The 18121-nt window shown below is 43.9% G+C and overlaps 1 protein-coding gene and 1 long non-coding RNA gene across 2 annotated transcripts in view; one reads left to right on the forward strand and one right to left on the reverse strand.

Annotated features, from left to right (window-relative positions):
* LOC308582320 overlaps positions 1-18121 on the forward strand; it is a 211644-nt gene that overhangs the window by 114152 nt on the left and 79371 nt on the right. The window lies entirely within an intron of this gene.
* UBR3 (ubiquitin protein ligase E3 component n-recognin 3) overlaps positions 1-18121 on the reverse strand; it is a 94026-nt gene that overhangs the window by 53838 nt on the left and 22067 nt on the right. The window contains 12 exon segments of the mRNA XM_081184375.1: positions 2016-2112; positions 5732-5864; positions 9083-9180; positions 9909-10042; positions 12826-12878; positions 12981-13109; positions 14021-14110; positions 14214-14279; positions 14622-14708; positions 15494-15627; positions 16204-16383; positions 17048-17276. Coding sequence (XP_081040501.1) covers positions 2016-2112; positions 5732-5864; positions 9083-9180; positions 9909-10042; positions 12826-12878; positions 12981-13109; positions 14021-14110; positions 14214-14279; positions 14622-14708; positions 15494-15627; positions 16204-16383; positions 17048-17276 — 1430 coding nt within the window.

An 18121-nucleotide genomic window follows, 5' to 3' on the forward strand; every position in this document is an offset into this window, starting at 1 on the left:
AACAGCAAATCAGATAGAATGGTGAAAGCTGAGAACCTTCTTTCTTTTCTTTTTTTTTTAAAGCGTTTATTAATTTTCCAATAAAAACATCTAATTAACATATCAAATCCAATAAAAATTTTTTTAAAAAGGCCAATTGTCTTCCAAATTGTAATAATTTTTGTTTTGGCTTCCCACGGTCTGAATTCTGAAGCGCTTTCAACATCATAGCCCTGCCTCTCTCCTGCTGATAACTTTCATTATGATCACAAAAAGAGTGAGGCAACCACCACCTTCATATCTCAACAGATGTACTAAGTATGTAAAAGGTAAGGGACCTCTGACCATTAGGTCCAGTCGTGGTCGACTCTGCTGTTGCAGCACTCATCTCGCTTTATTGGCCGAGGGAGCCGGCGTACAGCTTCCGGGTCATGTGGCCAGCATGACTAAGCCGCTTCTGGCGAACCAGAGCAGCGCACGGAAACGCCGTTTACCTTCCCGCTGGAGTGGTACCTATTTATCTACTTGCACTTTGACGTGCTTTCGAACTGCTAGGTGGGCAGGAGCTGGGACCAAACAACGGGAGCTCACCCCGTCGTGGGGATTCGGACTGCCAACCTTCTGATCAGCAAGTCCTAGGCTCTGTGGTTTAGACCACAGCACCATGTACTCGAAAGTAAATCTTGAGTTTTCTCTCTTTTGAGTGTACTTATGATTGTGGTCTTAGATTTCACCAGCACAACCGATACTACCCATTCCTCCTTCCACATGGACTCCACACTCCTGTCCTTGTTAGTGTTAACCTAAGTACAGCAAGGTAAGTATGCAACAACAGTGCTACCATGGTAAATACTAATGGAAGGGGAGGAGAAATTCAAAAGGTTTGCAAGCCAGTTTCTAAGCCTAGGTTTACAGTTAACATTAATACTGGTGCTGATGTTCTGGTGCACCATGGTTAATACCAACAAATAAAAGCAGCCTGCTTCCAATCTCTTAACTCTGATTAAGACAGTTAAGCATAACATCTCTACTGAGCTCAAGTCCAGATGTGCTGAAGGAGGGCAAAATCTTTTCAGGTAACAGGATGTTCCCATTTTTGCCAGAGTGCGATTCAGCTCAAAGAATTTCATCTTAAACCTGTAACTCACAGCTGACAAAAGGAAAGCAGAAACAAGGAAGTGAAGAGACTTGAAAAGAAAAATTTTACTTTGTTTTCTGACCACGTGATAAATCATCCTTTTAATAATATGGGTAGTAAACATAGTTGTACCACACAGATGGGAATGAAGAACAACTGCAAATCTCCAGATGGGTAACATTTCCAGTTAGTATATCTAGAACAGTTCTTCAAGATGCAAGTATTGGGACGGAGGGGAGGAGATGGGAGGGAAGGAGAAATCCAAAAGGTTGACTTCCAATTTGTTTTTACTTGGCTTCAAGGAACATATTATTCAGTTCACTAAAAATTGAAAAGGTTATGTATTTCTTCAAAATGGCAGGTAATACATCATTTTGACATGCCACTTCACAAAACGAAGGTTTTTTTTTTTTAAAAAAAACTTTAAAGGTACACATTTCACAGAATTGCACCAGTGAAAAGCACAAAATTATACTTGTAAGGACTTCAACCGTATACCGACCCAAGCCAGCTGAATAATAATTTGTTTGGAGTGAGTGGGAACAATATGTAATTGGAATGATTTTGCCCTTGCTAACTACGGCAGCAGATTGAGTATCAATCTACTTTTAAGGATGTACTCAGACAAGTCAGAGTATGGAACGTTTTTGTATTCACACAAACCACGAGCAGTAAGCAAGAAATAAAGTCAGTAGCAAATCTGGGCTTACTTCTGTCTTATTTCTCATGGCTTGTTTGAAGCGAACAAACAATTCACAATTAAGAATCACAATTAATCCACAATTTAAAACAAACTGGCTTTGCATGACTTGCCAACGGGTTCACTGCCTAAGAATAAAAGGGATTGTATATTACTATTACATAATATAGTATTCATTTTAGAATACATTCAACTTACAATGCTGTATATCTGTCCATCGCAGATTGCACATCTCTACGGTAAACAGTTCGGAGAATTACCATGACTGGGTCAAACTCCTTATCCCAGACTTCAGCTATTGTTAAAGAGATAGGACATGTTTGACATTAAGTTCTGAAATTTATTCAAGATTTAATTTTTTTTAAAAAAAGATAAATACAAATTACTTCACACACAAAGAATCACTTACAAACATACCATACCTTCACCTGATCATTTAAACATCTAAAAACACTAAACAATGAAATCCAATTAACAACCATTAAAACCCTGAGTTTATACAGTGGTGCCTCGCAAGACGAAATTAATTCGTTCCGCAAGTTTTTTCTTCTTGCGAGTTTTTCGTCTTGCGAAGCACGGTTTCCCATAGGAATGCATTGAAAATCAATTAATGCGTTCCTATGGAGACCGCCTTCAGACCAGGTCCAGGGACAGTCTGTCCCCAGACCTCTTCTGAAGGCTGGCGGGGGAAGAAGGACTTTTCTCCCCACCGCCAGCCTTCAGAACAGCCTTCTGAAGGCTGGCGGTGGGAAGAAAAGCCCTTGTCCCGCCGCCAGCCTTCAGAAGAGTTCCCGGAGGGCTGCCTAGGCTGCGGATAGCAGCCTGCTGCCCGGTGCGAGGCAGACATCTGCAGCTTGGGGTGCCCTGCAGGACTTCCCCGCAGGGCTCTCCAAGCTGCGGATAGCAGCGTGCTGCCCCACACGAGGGGCGCTCTTAAGCAGAGCGCCCTTCGCGCGGGGCAGACACCTGCAGCTTGGAGAGCCCTGCAGGAGTTCCCCGCAGGGCTCTGCAAGCTGCGGATAGCAGCCTGCTGCCCCGCACAGAGTCCTGCAGGGCTCCCCAAGCTGTGAATGTCTGCCCCGCGCGAGGGGCGCTCTGCTAAAGAGCGCCCCTCGTGCGGGGCAGCAGGCTGCTATCCGCAGCTTGGAGAGCCCTGCGGGGAAGTCCTGCAGGGCTCCCCAAGCTGTGAATGTCTGTCCCGCGCGAGGGGCGCTCTGCTAAAGAGCGCCCCTCGTGCGGGGCAGCAGGCTGCTATCCGCAGCTTGGAGAGCCCTGCAGGGAAGTCCTGCAGGGCTCCCCAAGCTGTGAATGTCTGCCCCGCGCGAAGGGCGCTCTGCTAAAGAGCGCACCTCGTGCGGGGCAGCAGGCTGCTATCCGCAGCTTGGAGAGCCCTGCGGGGAAGTCCTGCAGGGCTCCCCAAGCTGCGAATGTCTGCCCCGCGCGAGGGGCACTCTGCTTAAGAGCGCCCCTTGCGCGGGGCAGCATGCTGCTATCCGCAGCCTAGGCAGCCCTCCGGGAACTCTTCTGAAGGCTGGCGGGGGAGAAGGGCTTTTCTTCCCACCACCAGCCTTCAGAACAGCCTTCTGAATGTTGGCGGTGGGGAGGAAAACCTTCCTCCCACCGCAAATCTTCAAAACAGGTCCGGGAACAGAGGAGAAGCGCTGCGCGCCTTCCCCTCTGTTCCCGGACCTGTCCTGAAGGCTTGCGGTGGGAGGAGGGCTTTCCTCCCCACCGCCAACATTCAGAATGCTGTTCTGAATGTTGGCGGTGGGGAGGAAAAACCCTCCTCCCACTGCAAGCCCCGGGAACAGAGGAGAAGCGCTGCGCGCCTTCTCCTCTGTTCCCGGACCTCCCACCACAAGCCTTCAGGACAGGTCTGGGAACAGAGGAAAAGGTGCGCTGCGCTTCTCCGCTGTCCCAGGAAATTTCCCTATGGGCTTTCGTCTTGCGAAGCAAGCCCATAGGGAAATTCGTCTTGCGAAGCCTCTAAAAATCGGCAAACCCTTTCGTCTTGCGGGTTTTTCGTTTAGTGAGGCATTCGTCTTGCGGGGTACCACTGTACTGGTGTGCTTGAAAAATACTGAATGATTAAGAACTAAAGTAGCTGACTGATTACGGTATTTTGTTTATTCATGTACAGTGGTACCTCAGGTTAAGTACTTAATTCATTCCGGAGGTCTGTTCTTAACCTGAAACTGTTCTTAACCTGAAGCACCACTTTAGCTAATGGGGCCTCCTGCTGTCGCCGCACTGCCACAGCACGATTTCTGTTCTCATCCTGAAGCAAAGTTCTTAACCCGAGGTACTATTTCTGGGTTAGCGGAGTCTGTAACCTGAAGCACATGTAACCTGAAGTGTATGTAACCCAAGGTACCACTGTACTTCAAATAACAACACGAATAAGAAGGAGGACACATTAATGAGAAGGAACTCTTAGTTTTATCCAAAAGGCGGGCACTACAAAATCACCAAGTGGAACTGTACTTCTCCAGTTCCAAGAGGCAGGAAAACATTGACACTCTACAAGAAGTTCTCCCTTACCTCTCCCTTGGAGTATCAGTTAAAACGCCCATTTGCTTTCTAATCAAGCATGAAAACAACCTAAAACTGAGGCAAACCACTCTCATACCACAACTGATAAGAAATACAGTGGTACCTCGGGTTACATACGCTTCAGGTTACAGACTCCGCTAACCCAGAAATAGTACCTCGGGTTAAGAACTTTGCTTTAGGATGAGAACAGACATCGTGCTCCGGCAGTGCGGCGGCAGCAGGAGGCCCCATTAGCTAAAGTGATGCTACAGGTTAAGAACACTTTCAGGTTAAGAACAGACGTCCGGAACGAATTAAGTACTTAACCCAAGGTACCACTGTAATGTAATACACATAACGTGTGCACACACAAGACTACTCAATGGACAGTCCACTCCTCAAATCCAATCTTAAGTACGGCCACACTTACGTTGGATCTTGGAGACGTCCTAGTGCTCACTCTGAAATACCTTTTGGATAAGAATAATGCTCCCATATCTGGTAGGCACAAGAGCACCATCAAATGGGATGCTCTAAAGCTGGCCCTGAGGTTTATGGTTTAACTTTGCTCTAGATACAACTGTTGGTTTGTCTAAAACAAGACAAACCATGAGCATGGGATCACACATAATGCTAAGCCAAATTGCAACTTAGCACTGGGTAGCATGGCAGCAGCAGGACTGGGGAAGGAGTAGCACAGTCACAATTATTTTTTCCCTCAGTGCCCACATGTTTGTCTATGTTTAGATAAGGTTTGGCTTAACCTACGTGCATGCTGAACCACAATGAAGGTTTTCAGCAACTAAGTGTTTCAGTTTTGTGCCAACATCCTCAAACACATATCTTTATTATCATTACTCAACATACACAATTACAATGTATCCTGTTCGCCGATCAACTATTTTGGTTCTTGTACATATCATGATGGTGTTCAAAGTGTGAAAAACAACCACTTGTTTAAACAGAGGAATTAGGGAAGGAAAAGCAAAAAAGTTGAAAGCATGTAACAACAATGAAATTCTGAATTTTTTTATTAATCCACCAAAATTCACATAATACGCAACTGAAGTCAACTATCTCTAGGCTGTTTACATCTTAGAGATACCCTCCCATCAGATGTCAAGGCAATAAGCAACTATCTTACTTTTAAAAGACGTCTGAAGGCAGCCCTGTTTAGGGAAGTTTTTAATGCTTGATGTTTTATTGTGTTTTTAATATTCTATTGGAAGCTGCTCAGAGTGGCTGGGGAAACCCAGCCAGATGGGCGGGGTATAAATAAATAACAATAATTAATTTCTAGAATTGTAATTAATACCAGCTCATTAAGAACCCATACATATATTGCAGATTCCCACTAAAACACCCATAAAAACTGAACATACCTTTAGGTGTATACATTCCTTGCTGCATAGAGCCCCCAGGTTCAAACACAGGAGCCTTAAAATCAGCTACAGCTGACAGCATTGATTCAAAGCTTAAACTCCCAGGAATAATGCCACTTTTCGGATTTGGGTTTTCTGGAATGTGATCCTCGTGTTAAGGTAAACAACAATTGCCAAATATTTTCAACACAAAGGTGTTCGTTCCCATGAGCATTGCATATATTAACTTTATTCGGGTTGTATCCAATGGTGGCCCTGAACTAGTAAGAAAACACTTCTGCTTCTGCAAGGTGGGGCAGAATATTGTTTTTCTTCTTCTTTCTTTCTTTTTTACCAGTAATTTTTTTTAATTTTCATTAAACATACACTTATAATACACATGCCACATAGTTACCTTTAGCTCTGCCGAGCTTCCGACTGACCTCCACCCCTTTGGCAAGTATCTTATGTCTTCTTACATCGCGTATTCTATTAATTTAACTTTATATTTGCCATACGTTGTAAGAATTATTCCAGTCCTGCCAGTGTCTTTAAGGTTTTACAGTTATCTCTTATGTACACCATAAATTTACTCCAACTTTCTTGAAACTTCTGTTCATCCTGGTCTCAAATTCTTCCCCACAATCTGGCCAGTTCTGCGTAACTCATCATCTTGACCTGCCATTCCGCAATGGTAGGTATTACTTCTGCTTTCCAATTCTGGGCCAGCATAGTCCTTGCTGCCGCTGTGGCATACATAAATTTTTTTTGATCATTTTTTAAAATTTCCTTCCCCATCAACCCCAACAGAAAGGCTTAGGGCTTTTTTGGAAAAGTATATTTAAAATTTTTCTTGAGTTCATTGTAAATTAATTCCCAAAAAAAATTCACTTTACCACAGGGTCCACCACATGTGGTAAAGATCGCCCTCCGCCTCTCGGGAAGCATATTGTTTTTCAACTCCCCCTAGTCACTCTAGCACCCACTCTAGCTGTACTTGAGGGTTGGTTGATCCCCTGAAACAGTATACATATATGGGACACTGTGGAGGCCTGCCAGCGCGCATGCGTGGGGTGGTGGGGCTCAGCAGAAATTGCATGCCTTGCCTTGTGTGAGGAGGAGTGCTTTCCGTTACAAAAAGTCGCCACTGCATTGTGGGATGTAAAACTGCAGTCAAGTACAGTCATACCTTGGGTTACAGACGCTTCGGATTGCATGATTTCGGGTTGCGCACCGTGCCAAACCGAGAAGTACCGGAATGGGTTACTTCCGGGTTTCGGCGCTTGCGCATGTGCAGAAGAACTCAACAGAGCTTTGTGCATGCGCAGAAGCACCGAATTGCGACCCGCGCATGCACAGACGTGCAGGTTGTGAATGCTGCGAGTTGCGAACGTGCCTCCCACACGGATCGCGTTCACAACCCGAGCGTCCACTGTACAACTTTCCTACAGTGGACATGTTAGGGGATGTTTTGCACCACTCAGGAGAAGACTTCCTGAGCTGGGATAGACTTGAAGAGGGTGTAGTCTGTTGTACTAGCATGGAGGAGAACACAGCCTCCATGTTCTGATCAGTGTGTGTTCTCCATTTTGGATGTTGCTGTGTGTTTGGAAAAGTGACTGCTCAGTTGCAGTCACTTGGGACTAACTTCTTTATGGAATAGTTCTAGTTGTTATGCAACCTAAGCCTGCCTTCAGGGATATGTCTGTGAACCTGAATGAATCTGTGAGTAAACTACTTTTATATTAACGTTAAATCAGATTCTATTGTTTATTCTTTTTAAGAGGGATTAGATGGGATTTTACCAGGAAGGAATCTTTAATAGTAAGACTCAGATGAGTCAGCAACAAACTGACTGCTGTGTAATTTAAAAAGGGGGATGTTTGGAACTCTGCTAGAATATGGAAGTTAGGAAGGATTTCATTAAAGTATATATCCTCTCCTGCCTCCCTAATCATCCCCACATGCATACCAAACTTCATCTAGAAATACACAGCCATTTTTTAATAGCTCAGTCGGTAGAGCATGAGACTTTTAATCTCAGGGTTGTGGGTCGATCAAGGTTCCGGCATTGAAGAGGGTTGGATTAGATGGATTAGAATCCTTCCATGATTCTACAGTGGCACCTTGGTTCTCAAACTTAATCTGTTCGGCTCCCAAAACCGTTCGAAAACCAAGGCGTAGCTTCCAATTGGCTGCAGGAGCTTCCTGTACTCAAGCGGAAGCCGCATCAGACGTTCGGCTTCTGAAAAACGTTTGGAAACCGGAACACGTACTTCGTTTTTCGGCAATCGGGAGCCAATTTGTTCGAGAACTAAGGTACCACTGTATAAGCATGTCTTTTGGTGGGAAGAAACAACAGGGATTTCTGCAGTTGCTTCACTTCACCAGAAGAGGTCTATATTGCACAATTAAATGGTGTTCGATCCATCATTTTAAGTGTTAACGTTGAAGGTTTTCTTGGAGGCGGCACATAGATTTCAAATACATGTTTGTACAATTCAGACTAAGAGAATGGTTAGATACATAACTAAATTCCAGAGGAGCTAGGAAGCTGTAACAAAAAAACCAAAGAATGTCCATCATTCTGAAAAATGACCCCATCACAGTTGCAAAATGTTAATTGGTTTAAGGACATAATTGCATGAATATAGTGGTATTACTAATCCATCTTAATCCACATTACACTAGATTAAGGATATGCACATCGGTAAGAAAAAGAAAGCTGTGCAATGACACTAAAGCCTTGGCTAGTTGTGGTTTTTCTGAAATCTCACCCTTTGGTTGCTAACAGGGGAGGAAGACAGATTTCACATGTTTAAATATGGAAGATTATCTCACCAGAAGGAGAACACTATACTGCACCCTTCTGGGTCTTCATGTACATTACAGTTTTTTAAAAGACTGAAATTTGGATTTCAAACAAACCAGGTAACACTAGTATTTATTTATTTTTGTCCTGGCATATTGCCCAATTACTCCCTGGAGTGCAAAAACCCAATCTGGGGAAGGCAGTTTAATTCAATGGAAAGGCAAACACAGTTGTAAATCCGAAATCTATCCTTTTGAATCAGAAGGTTGGAAGAAAGGTGATGATTTATATTCCTAGACCAGAGTTAGAAAGACTAGAGTGCTTATGGGGTGTGTGTGTGTGTGTGTATAATATATATGTGTGTGATATATATCTCCAGCTCAGTACAACATCAAATTTCATTGCAAGCTCAACATGCAACTTTTCATATGAAAATTATATGCTAATATTGTTTCAAGGCATTCAAAATTGCTTCTAATAGTCTTACTTGTTGTACACCAAAGAGAAGAACAATACATGAATCCTGTTAATTAGTCACAGAAAAAATGCATTTAACAACATTCCAAGGATATGAGGTCCAGTAGAGAACTATGAGTCCTGTCATTCATGCAGAGCTGAGCTACCATCTCTGCCCGAAGAATCTCATCATCAGTCATTCCTAGGAGAAATTGAAAGGTAAATTAACATAACCATATAATACATACCATAAGATAGGAAGCGGAGGTGGAGTTATTACTACCTAGAAGTGCATTCAGTTTTACAGTAAAAGAGTTTTTAAAAAATGCTATGACTTGATTTTTTTAAAAAAATTGGGCTGTTAATCCACAGAGTATCAATAAGAAACAAGGATTTAGAGCAGGCATAGGCAAACTCGGCCCTCCAGATGTTTTGGGACTACAACTCCTATCATCCCTGGCCACTGGTCATGTTAGCTAGGGATGATGGGAGTTGTAGTCCCAAAACATCTGGAGGGCCGAGTTTGCCTATGCCTGATTTAGAGCCTTATTAGGGATGGTTGAGGGAACTGGGCATGTATAGTATAGTAAAGAGGAGACTGAAAAGAGAGAGGATAGCCAGCTTCAAATATCTAAAGATCTGTCACAAGGAGGATCGAGCAAGCGAGGACCCAAACCAATGGATTCAAGTTACAAGAATGGAGACTGACTAAATAAACACAACTTAGTGGGCAACCACAACTTTTGGCTTCCACCAAGAGGGACTAACAAAGGCGAAGGTTCCGAGAAACAAGTCAATAACATTTAGAGTTAGCAAGTGCTTTTGGCTGAGGTTTCCATCACCATTCCTACCTAAACACTGGTGCCTGTGACCATTCCTACCCCGACATAGATATTACTAGAAGTAAAGCAGAAAGCCAATTAATCTTACCCAAGTGTAAACGGAGACTTAAAAGAATGACGAGAAATGTTAAGGCGCCTTCTAACATCGATCTCTCATGCTCTGAATCTAGCACTGTATTCTGATGTTGGGAAGCCATTGTTAAGAGGTCAACCACCTTGAACCTACAGGTGAGGAAAATATGAATTTTAGAAAATCTAGTACGGTTAATAATTTGAGAACATTTCCTGTTGCTCCTCCAGGAAGCTCACAAGGCTCCCAGGCATTTGCCCATCCAGACATGATCAAACGGAGACCCCTTAACTTCACACAGTGCAGCAGCAGCGAATATTGAAGTGCAACTTGCTTACTTGATGTTCGCTGTCATTTAGCCTGCTTGTTTTTGGTTGCCTCTAACTGTTTTTATGAGGATGACTATTACTCTATTGTGGTTTTGGCACGATATATTTTACTCATGCCTAGTGTATACCACCATGAGATCTGGGAGGATAAACGACTGTCTATTTTTTTAAAAAAAAGAAGTAACAAATGTCTCTCTGTGCCATTACACTCTGCAACATCTGGCGCACAGTACAAGATTCAACCTTCCATTGAAATTTGGGATTTTTTTAATGGGTTATCGCACACTTTTTGCTATGTTTGCCTACAGATAGCTCTACTTTTCTCCTTCCCTACATGCCCCAGAGCTGCCATGCAACATCTGCTCCCAATTCACAGTCTCTCAGCCTTTTCCCAAACCTTAACACAGAGGGAGCAGGTCGGAGGGTGCTTAGATACATTTGACACCGAGTTTCCAATGAAATGCCGTACAGTGGTATCTCGGGTTAAAACTTATTTCTGGGTTAGAGGATCCTGTAACCTGAAGCATCTGTAACCTGAGGTACCACTGTACAGTGGTACCTTGGTTTACAACCATAATCCGTTCCGGAGGTCTGTAACAGGTTGTAACCCAAGGCGCACTTTCGCCAATGGGGCCTCCCAAATTTTTTTGTTCATAATCCAAAAAAAGAAAAAGAAAAAAAGGGTGGGGTGTAATCCAAAAAAAGGTTGCAAACTGGGACACACACTTCTGGGTTTGATGTGTTTGTAATCCAAAATGTATGCAAACCAAGACGTATGCAAACCAAGGTACAGTGGTATCTCGCTTCAGATTACAGACTCTGCTAACCCATAAATACTACCTCAGGTAAAGAACTTTGCTTCAGGATGAGAACGGAAATCACGTGGCGGTGGTGCAGGAGGCCCCGTTAGCTAAAGTGGTGCTTCAGATTAAGAACAGTTTCAGGTTAAGAACGGACCTCCGGAACGAATTAAGTACGTAACCAGAGGTACCACTGTACTGTGAAATGCCTGCTGCCCGTCTCTATTCCCTAAGCCATAAACAAAGGATGGGGAGGAGGGAGCACACTGTCTCCATAGCGCTGGAATGCATCTCATCAGCCCCTTCTTCAGAAACACAACAGCGCTACAATACCAAGGCCAGAAAAGAGAGGATGCACACGTGCGAATATGGGCACATTAAGGCAGATGGGCTGTCGTCTGGCCCTTGCATCTTCAGGATAAACATCATTGTTGCATTTTAGCCAGGAAATCAGCAGTGCCCTGAGAGAAGCTGGAGTGAAGGCACCATTTTGCAATTAGCTCATCACCCAAGGGCAACCGATATCCAGGCAAACAGAAATGTGCATGTTTACTTTTAAACATTAAAAATGTCTTTCCAATTAGTATTACATGCTTTGTTTGTTTGTTTGGTAACCCAGTTTGAACTAGAACCATAGCACACAGAGGGTGGGGTTAACCCACTGACGCACCCCATGGATAAAAGCCATCCGCTCAAAGTTGCCACTTTCTCCAATGAGGGGATCCACTGCTGGTGTCCAAAACTACTCCCCTTCAATGGCAACCCAAACTGTTTTACAAATATTCCACTCTCCATTCCATGTCTCCAGACATCAAGATAATCAAAACAATTACCGTATTTTTTGCTCCACAGGACGCACCAGACCATAGGACGCACCGGATCATAGGAGGGGGAGAACAGGAAAAAAAATTCTCCCCCTCTCTGCGCAGCGCCCCTTCAGCGAAACGGGAGGAGAAATGGAGCCCCTTCCATTTCTCCTCCCGCTTCGCTGAAGGGGCGCTGCGCAGAGAGGGAAAACTGTGCAGCGCCTCTCCAGCGAAGCGAAGCCTGGAGAGCAAGAGGGATTGGTGTGCACCGACCCCTCTCACTCTCCAGGAATCAGGCGGCTATCCGCAAGCCTTCGGAGCGCAGCGCGAACTCCCGCTGCGCTCCGGGGGCATCAGGTGGCTATTCCTCTGCATGTGCACAAGCTGTTTCCGGTGCTCCTCCGACCTGGAAGTGGGTCCCCACGCCGCACCGCACTGGTAAGAGTGGGTGGCGGGGGCCTGGATAAACGAGGGTCTCAGGCCTTATCCGGCCCCCGGGCCGGACGTTGGTGACCTCTGCTTTATTGTGTCTGCTGCTGACGACTACAGATTTATCCCTGCTTGTAGATTTATCTTAATACCACTTCCATTTAAACACTCTTCCAATTGTTCCCACTCACTTGTTACTATCTTCCCATCATTATTTCTTCAATTGGCTGCCGTACATACTAGTTCGACGTATTCTATTAGTTTAAGCAGCCATTGGTCCTTTGTTGGGATAGCCTTCTCTTTCCACATTTTTGCGTACACTATTCTTGCAGCTGCTGTTCCGTATAGAAGTAAGTTTTTAACTTTGTTTCCTGACCTACTATTGCTAACTGGAATGCTTCTGGTTTTTTGGGGGAAAGTGCACTTTTTAAATTTGTCATATACCATTACCCAGATATTTTTTTTGCAAATTTTCACTGCCACCACATGTGAATTAAAGAGCCCCCATGGTGTATTTAAACCACAAGGCAGACATTGCTTAGACGGTGTGTTCTTTTCAACAGTATCTTACCTTTCAAAAACTGAGGAAATGAAATAATCTGGGTCAAGTCTTGAAGCGCAAACCTGTTTTCGGGGGGGAGGGGAGAGAACATATATATATTAGTTATTACTGTTTAGCTATCTAATAACATAGAGCAGATGAGGTTACAAAAAGTACTGACCTACCTGTAACAGATAAATGTCAGGATCAATCATGGAATTACAGAAGTGGGACTGCACATAAGTCATGGCTTGTCCTTTAATCTGCAGGCCGTTCCTTACCCACATATTACTATGGATTTCAGAGAGGCTTGCCTACCAGAAAGAGGAAAAAGAAAGCTGTTTCAGCTCAACATGCTACCTGTTGCTTAGGCATACTATTTTGCAGTGTTAAAAACTTGAAAAGCTGAGAATATATTTTTGTAGCTGATCACACAGCTTTTTGCAGAATATTTCAATCCGTGGTGGCACACTAGACTTCGGAGGCACTGCAAAACCAACATAGCAAACATAGCAATCTTTCTCCCCTGTGACTTTCACTAATACATAGGATGCCATCCAGACAAAATGTCAGCCACAACCAAGGATGTAATCACATTTTTAACTGCAACTACTGAGCAGTTGTTCCACAGGATCTGAATATTTTCCCTGCTTATTTATACCGTCTAACTTTTTTCTGTGTTGTTCTCAGATAAACTCTCGCTTTTGGCCTTCACTTTACCTCTTGCTAATTCAATAGAATCACCCAAACATTTCTCACTCGTTATTGTGATCCATATGTGGAAAACAAAGAGTGCTGTACATACAATGTGGGAATGAACTTGCAGTTATTCAGATATCCATGCCCTTAGCACTCAGTTACATTCAGCCACAAATCAATGGCTTCCAGTGGTGAAAAACTGTCTGAGGCAATGAACCATGAGTGAAATCCAATGTAGATACAATGGGGCATCTCCTTCCTTTTCTCTCCCTTGCAGCCCCCCCCCCGCCCCCAATTTGCTTTGGAGGATTCGGAGAGCCACCAAAGCATCTTCTGAGGCCACACAAGAGGCTGGAGGGGGGAGAGGAGAAACCAAAAATTCCCATTGTGCAAGCAAATTTCTGTATTGACTGTGGATGTACGTAATTGGATGTTACCCTCTGTATCTGCTCGCTATTTGTGATTACCGCTTGACACATCACAGAGGTGATACATGCAGAGAGAGAGAAATACTTGGCCAACTTACCTGAATCTGAAGTGGGTGAACCATGAGCTTCATCAACATCTCCTGGTCTGGAAGGAGGGAATCGAGATCTAGCTCTTGGCATTTAACAGCCTACAAACAAAATATGTACATATTTGATCTGGACGTGTCTACCTAAATAATGCCTCTTTCCCCCCCAAAAAAAAACCTATTCTGCAAAAAACCATTCACTTACCTTACTTAGAAACATGGCATAGTAACGATGCAGAGGCAGATGAAAAGTGACCTGATTAGGAGTAGGCTGCAATGGAAACAAAGGTCGCTTACAATTCAAAGGAATAAACAATTCCATTTTGCACACTATTAAATCACTCATTATTTCCTCTCGTCTGGTAAAACCCAAAACTTCGACACGCGCACATACACTTCTGCTTTTACTCCAGAAATTGTGGCGCTGCGCTCTTTTATTGCTACAGACACAAAAGCAACCCTCCACCGGGTAGCTTGGCTCAGGGAAATCTCTTGCAATAAGAGAGGGTGGAATGGAGGTGCGTGCAAGATAGGTTTGAAGGGAAGATGCTTCCAAATTTTAAAAGAAGACCCTACTCCGTAATGCAAAGTCAAATACATTAGACACACAAACCTCATCCACAAAGTTGATAGCATCAAACCAATCCTGGAGTGCTTCTAGGCAGTATCTAACAACGTTTCGTGTGTATTCCTGCGTCTCCTGAAGCGGGATACAAAGGTTGCACAAATGGAAAAATGAACTCTCTGAAGTTAAACGACACAGCAAAATTTGCTAGAGGGCGCAAGCATCCCTTCCCTTTCCTCTCCTCTCCCAATGTATGATTTGGAACCGGAGTCCTGTTTCTAGTCTCACCTCATGTACACCCTCAGGGTCGAGAACCAATATTTATTTATGGATATGATCGGCAATCTGATATCTGGGGGAGGGGGATGTTTCAACCTACTGATAACAATTATACAATACTGTGCGATCAAAGTAAAAGAAACAGAAACCAAAACGAAACCATGGTCTCTGACAACAATTCTTCAGGAATGTTAACTCATTCTGTGCTCTTGGCGGTGGGGGCTGAGAGAATAAATGTACTTTCAAACTGGAGTCACTGGACCTGCATTTCTCTGTTTGATAAAAAGGCGCATTTTTGAAGGACTTCCATCAAAAACATGAAAGCATTCTATTTATTATTTGCACAACATAACTAATAAAGCACCTGAACACATTTTCAGTAACAGGACAACAGATTAACAAGCATACCCTCAAAAGGAGTTTTACTGCTCACCTTGACGAATATAGTTGATTAAATAAAAATTTAAGGGTGTTAAGCTAAGAGCACAATGCTATCATATTAACTGCAAGGTACACAACGGGCACTGGGGTGTGTGTACCAACTTAACACAAGGAGAGTGTACAACTTTCTAAAACTGCTATTTCACATTTAAAATATTTAATCACTAGAGAAGCAAAGGGGGAGGTAGTGTTCAGCTTACCCTGATTTTGCAGTGTGATAGTAGCCCCCACATTGGCTGGGCACAGGCCTCAAGCTCAGCGGCAAAAGCAGCATAGTAGGTCTGTGATTCAAACTCAACATGCTCATTAAGTTCTCTCTTGTTTAAATTCATTCCTTAAAAGATCAAGACAAGGTTGCACAAAGTTACAGCTAACCAGTACACCATCTTTTTCGCAGCGTATACAATTCAAACACCCAGAAAATGAAAGTTAGTCATCAAACCCCTATCTAAGGTAAAAAGTAGAGGACCCCTGGATGGTTAAGTCCAGTCAAAGGCTGGGGTTGTGGCACTCATCTCGCTTTTCAGGCCGAGAGAGCCGGCATTTGTCCAGACAGCTTTCTGGGCCATGTGGTCAGCATGACTAAACAGCTTCTGGTGCAATGGGACACCGTAACAAGTGCCAGAGCGTACGGAAACACCGTTTACTTTCCCGCCACAGCGGTACCTGTTTATCTACTTGCACTGGTGTGCTTTCGAACTGCTAGGTAGACAGGAGCTGGGACAGAGCAACGGGAACTCACCCCATCGCGGGGATTCGAACCACCAACCTTCTGATCGGCAAGCCCAAGAGGCTCAGTGGTTTAGACCACATCGCCACCTGCATCCCCTAAACCCTATCTAGGTATATATAGGTATATATAGTTGGACAGTCAATACTAGGGCACATAATTAGCAAAAGTGACGCATACCTTGGAAAAATGATACAAAGTTCATCCATGTTACTAATAGCCTGTGGTCTTCCAAAAATTTCTTAGCCACGCTCTGGTGTGAAAGGATATTTATAAAGTCGCTGACAAGTGGCCAGTAGGTGTTGTTCTTGAGTAGAGCTTCCCCACAGTTCACTACTACATGCAAACTGTTTTCCTCATCTAAAAGGCAAGTAAAGTGGTTTCGAAGACATAAATGTTAAGACTGCCAATGTTAAACATACACACTGATGGAGCGTGCAAAACAGAGCTTCTACCTGTATCAGTACTTCCTCATTCACTTTACAACCACCTTCCTTGTTTCTCCCAAACCTCACAAGGTGTCTGCATGCTAGTTAAGTTCCATGCGGACTTCCTGGATGCAGTGAACTCTGAATCTGGTCTTTATGTCTAAGACTACAGCAGTAATGATCATCTCCAACATTTTCTCTCTTTTACACAAAGCAGTCTCTCTGTCTGCATGTTCTGGTAGAGGAATGGAAGGGGAAGGATGATGGGGCTGTTTTCCTTCTATTTTAGCCATTTTTCACTCTTTCAGCTGGAAAGCTTAAAACAGACCCTCCTCCACTATAGCCCACAGGTGGGTAAACTGTGGCACTTGGGTCTAATTTCATGGGAGTGCAGAGGATGGGGAAGCAAGTGGGAAAGAAGGGAACAGGGTAAGAGAGACGAAAGGGTGGCCCACCTTGGACTCTAGCCCTGTCAACTGCTAGCATGGAGTCCAACAGATTGCATCCCCCTTACAAAAAGAAGCTTAAATACAGGCTGAGAATATTCTGTGTGTGCCTCTCTAGTGCTCTTAAAGCAAATTCTGAATTCGACTCACCTTGCAGCTCACTTTTAATAAGGCAACTCTCCATCATGTACAGTAGGACAGTAACCATAATATCAAGCAGCTGGCATTCCTCTGTCACTTGGCGTGCCAGCTCCTCATTGCTGAACAATTGGACACTAATATGTACTATTCTGTTAGACATGGTATCCGATTCATGGCTTTTCTTCAGGGTTTTCATAATAAAAGCGTAGTGCTGCACAAAGGTTTTAGTAAAAGCAATCTGCAGGGGATAAAATAAAGGTTAGCATTACCATTTGCATTCCCAACCCCCGAACAAGTCTCAATAAGAAGTGTTACTGAAAGTATATTAAACCAGTTGTTGCACAAAACCAAGACTAGGATGCCATGCAATGCAATTACTTTCCAAGTACATGTGGCCCAATCCAATTATTTCAATGTACTTTATGTGTGCCTCACTCTGCATTGTATCAGACTATACTTCTGCTAACATGAATGCTTTTTAAAAATCTGTTAATGAGGACCAAATGTCCAGGTAAGTATCATCTAGAGGACACAATGGGCATGTTGGTACAATTACATCTCAATGTAACCAGGTGGAATATGAACAAACCTTCTGCCCCTGAACACAGTCATTTCACTTCAATTCTGTGTCCGGGGCAGCTATCTACCAGCTCCATCTGGTACGCAGGCTGAGACCCTACCTGCCCGCGGACTGTCTCGCCAGAGTGGTGCATGCTCTAGTTATCTCCTGCTTGGACTACTGCAATGCACTCTACGTGATGACACCTCTGAAGATGACCCGGATACTACAACTAATCCAGAATGCGGCAGCTAGACTGGTGACTGGGAGTGGCTGCCGAGACCATATAACACCGGTCCTGAAAGACCTACATTGGCTCCCAGTACGTTTCCAAGCACAATCCAAAGTGTTGGTGCTGACCTTTAAAACCCTAAACAGCCTCAGCCCAGTATACCTGAAGGAGTGTCTCCACCCCCATCGTTCAGCCTGGACACTGAGGTCCAGCTCCAAGGGCCTTCTGGCGGTTCTCTCATTGCGAGAAGTGAAGCTACAGGGAACCAGGCAGAAGGCCTTCTCGGTAGTGG

The sequence above is a fragment of the Podarcis bocagei genome, assembly GCF_964188305.1.
Source record: "Podarcis bocagei genome assembly, chromosome: 1".
In the NCBI taxonomy this organism is placed as follows: domain Eukaryota; kingdom Metazoa; phylum Chordata; class Lepidosauria; order Squamata; family Lacertidae; genus Podarcis; species Podarcis bocagei.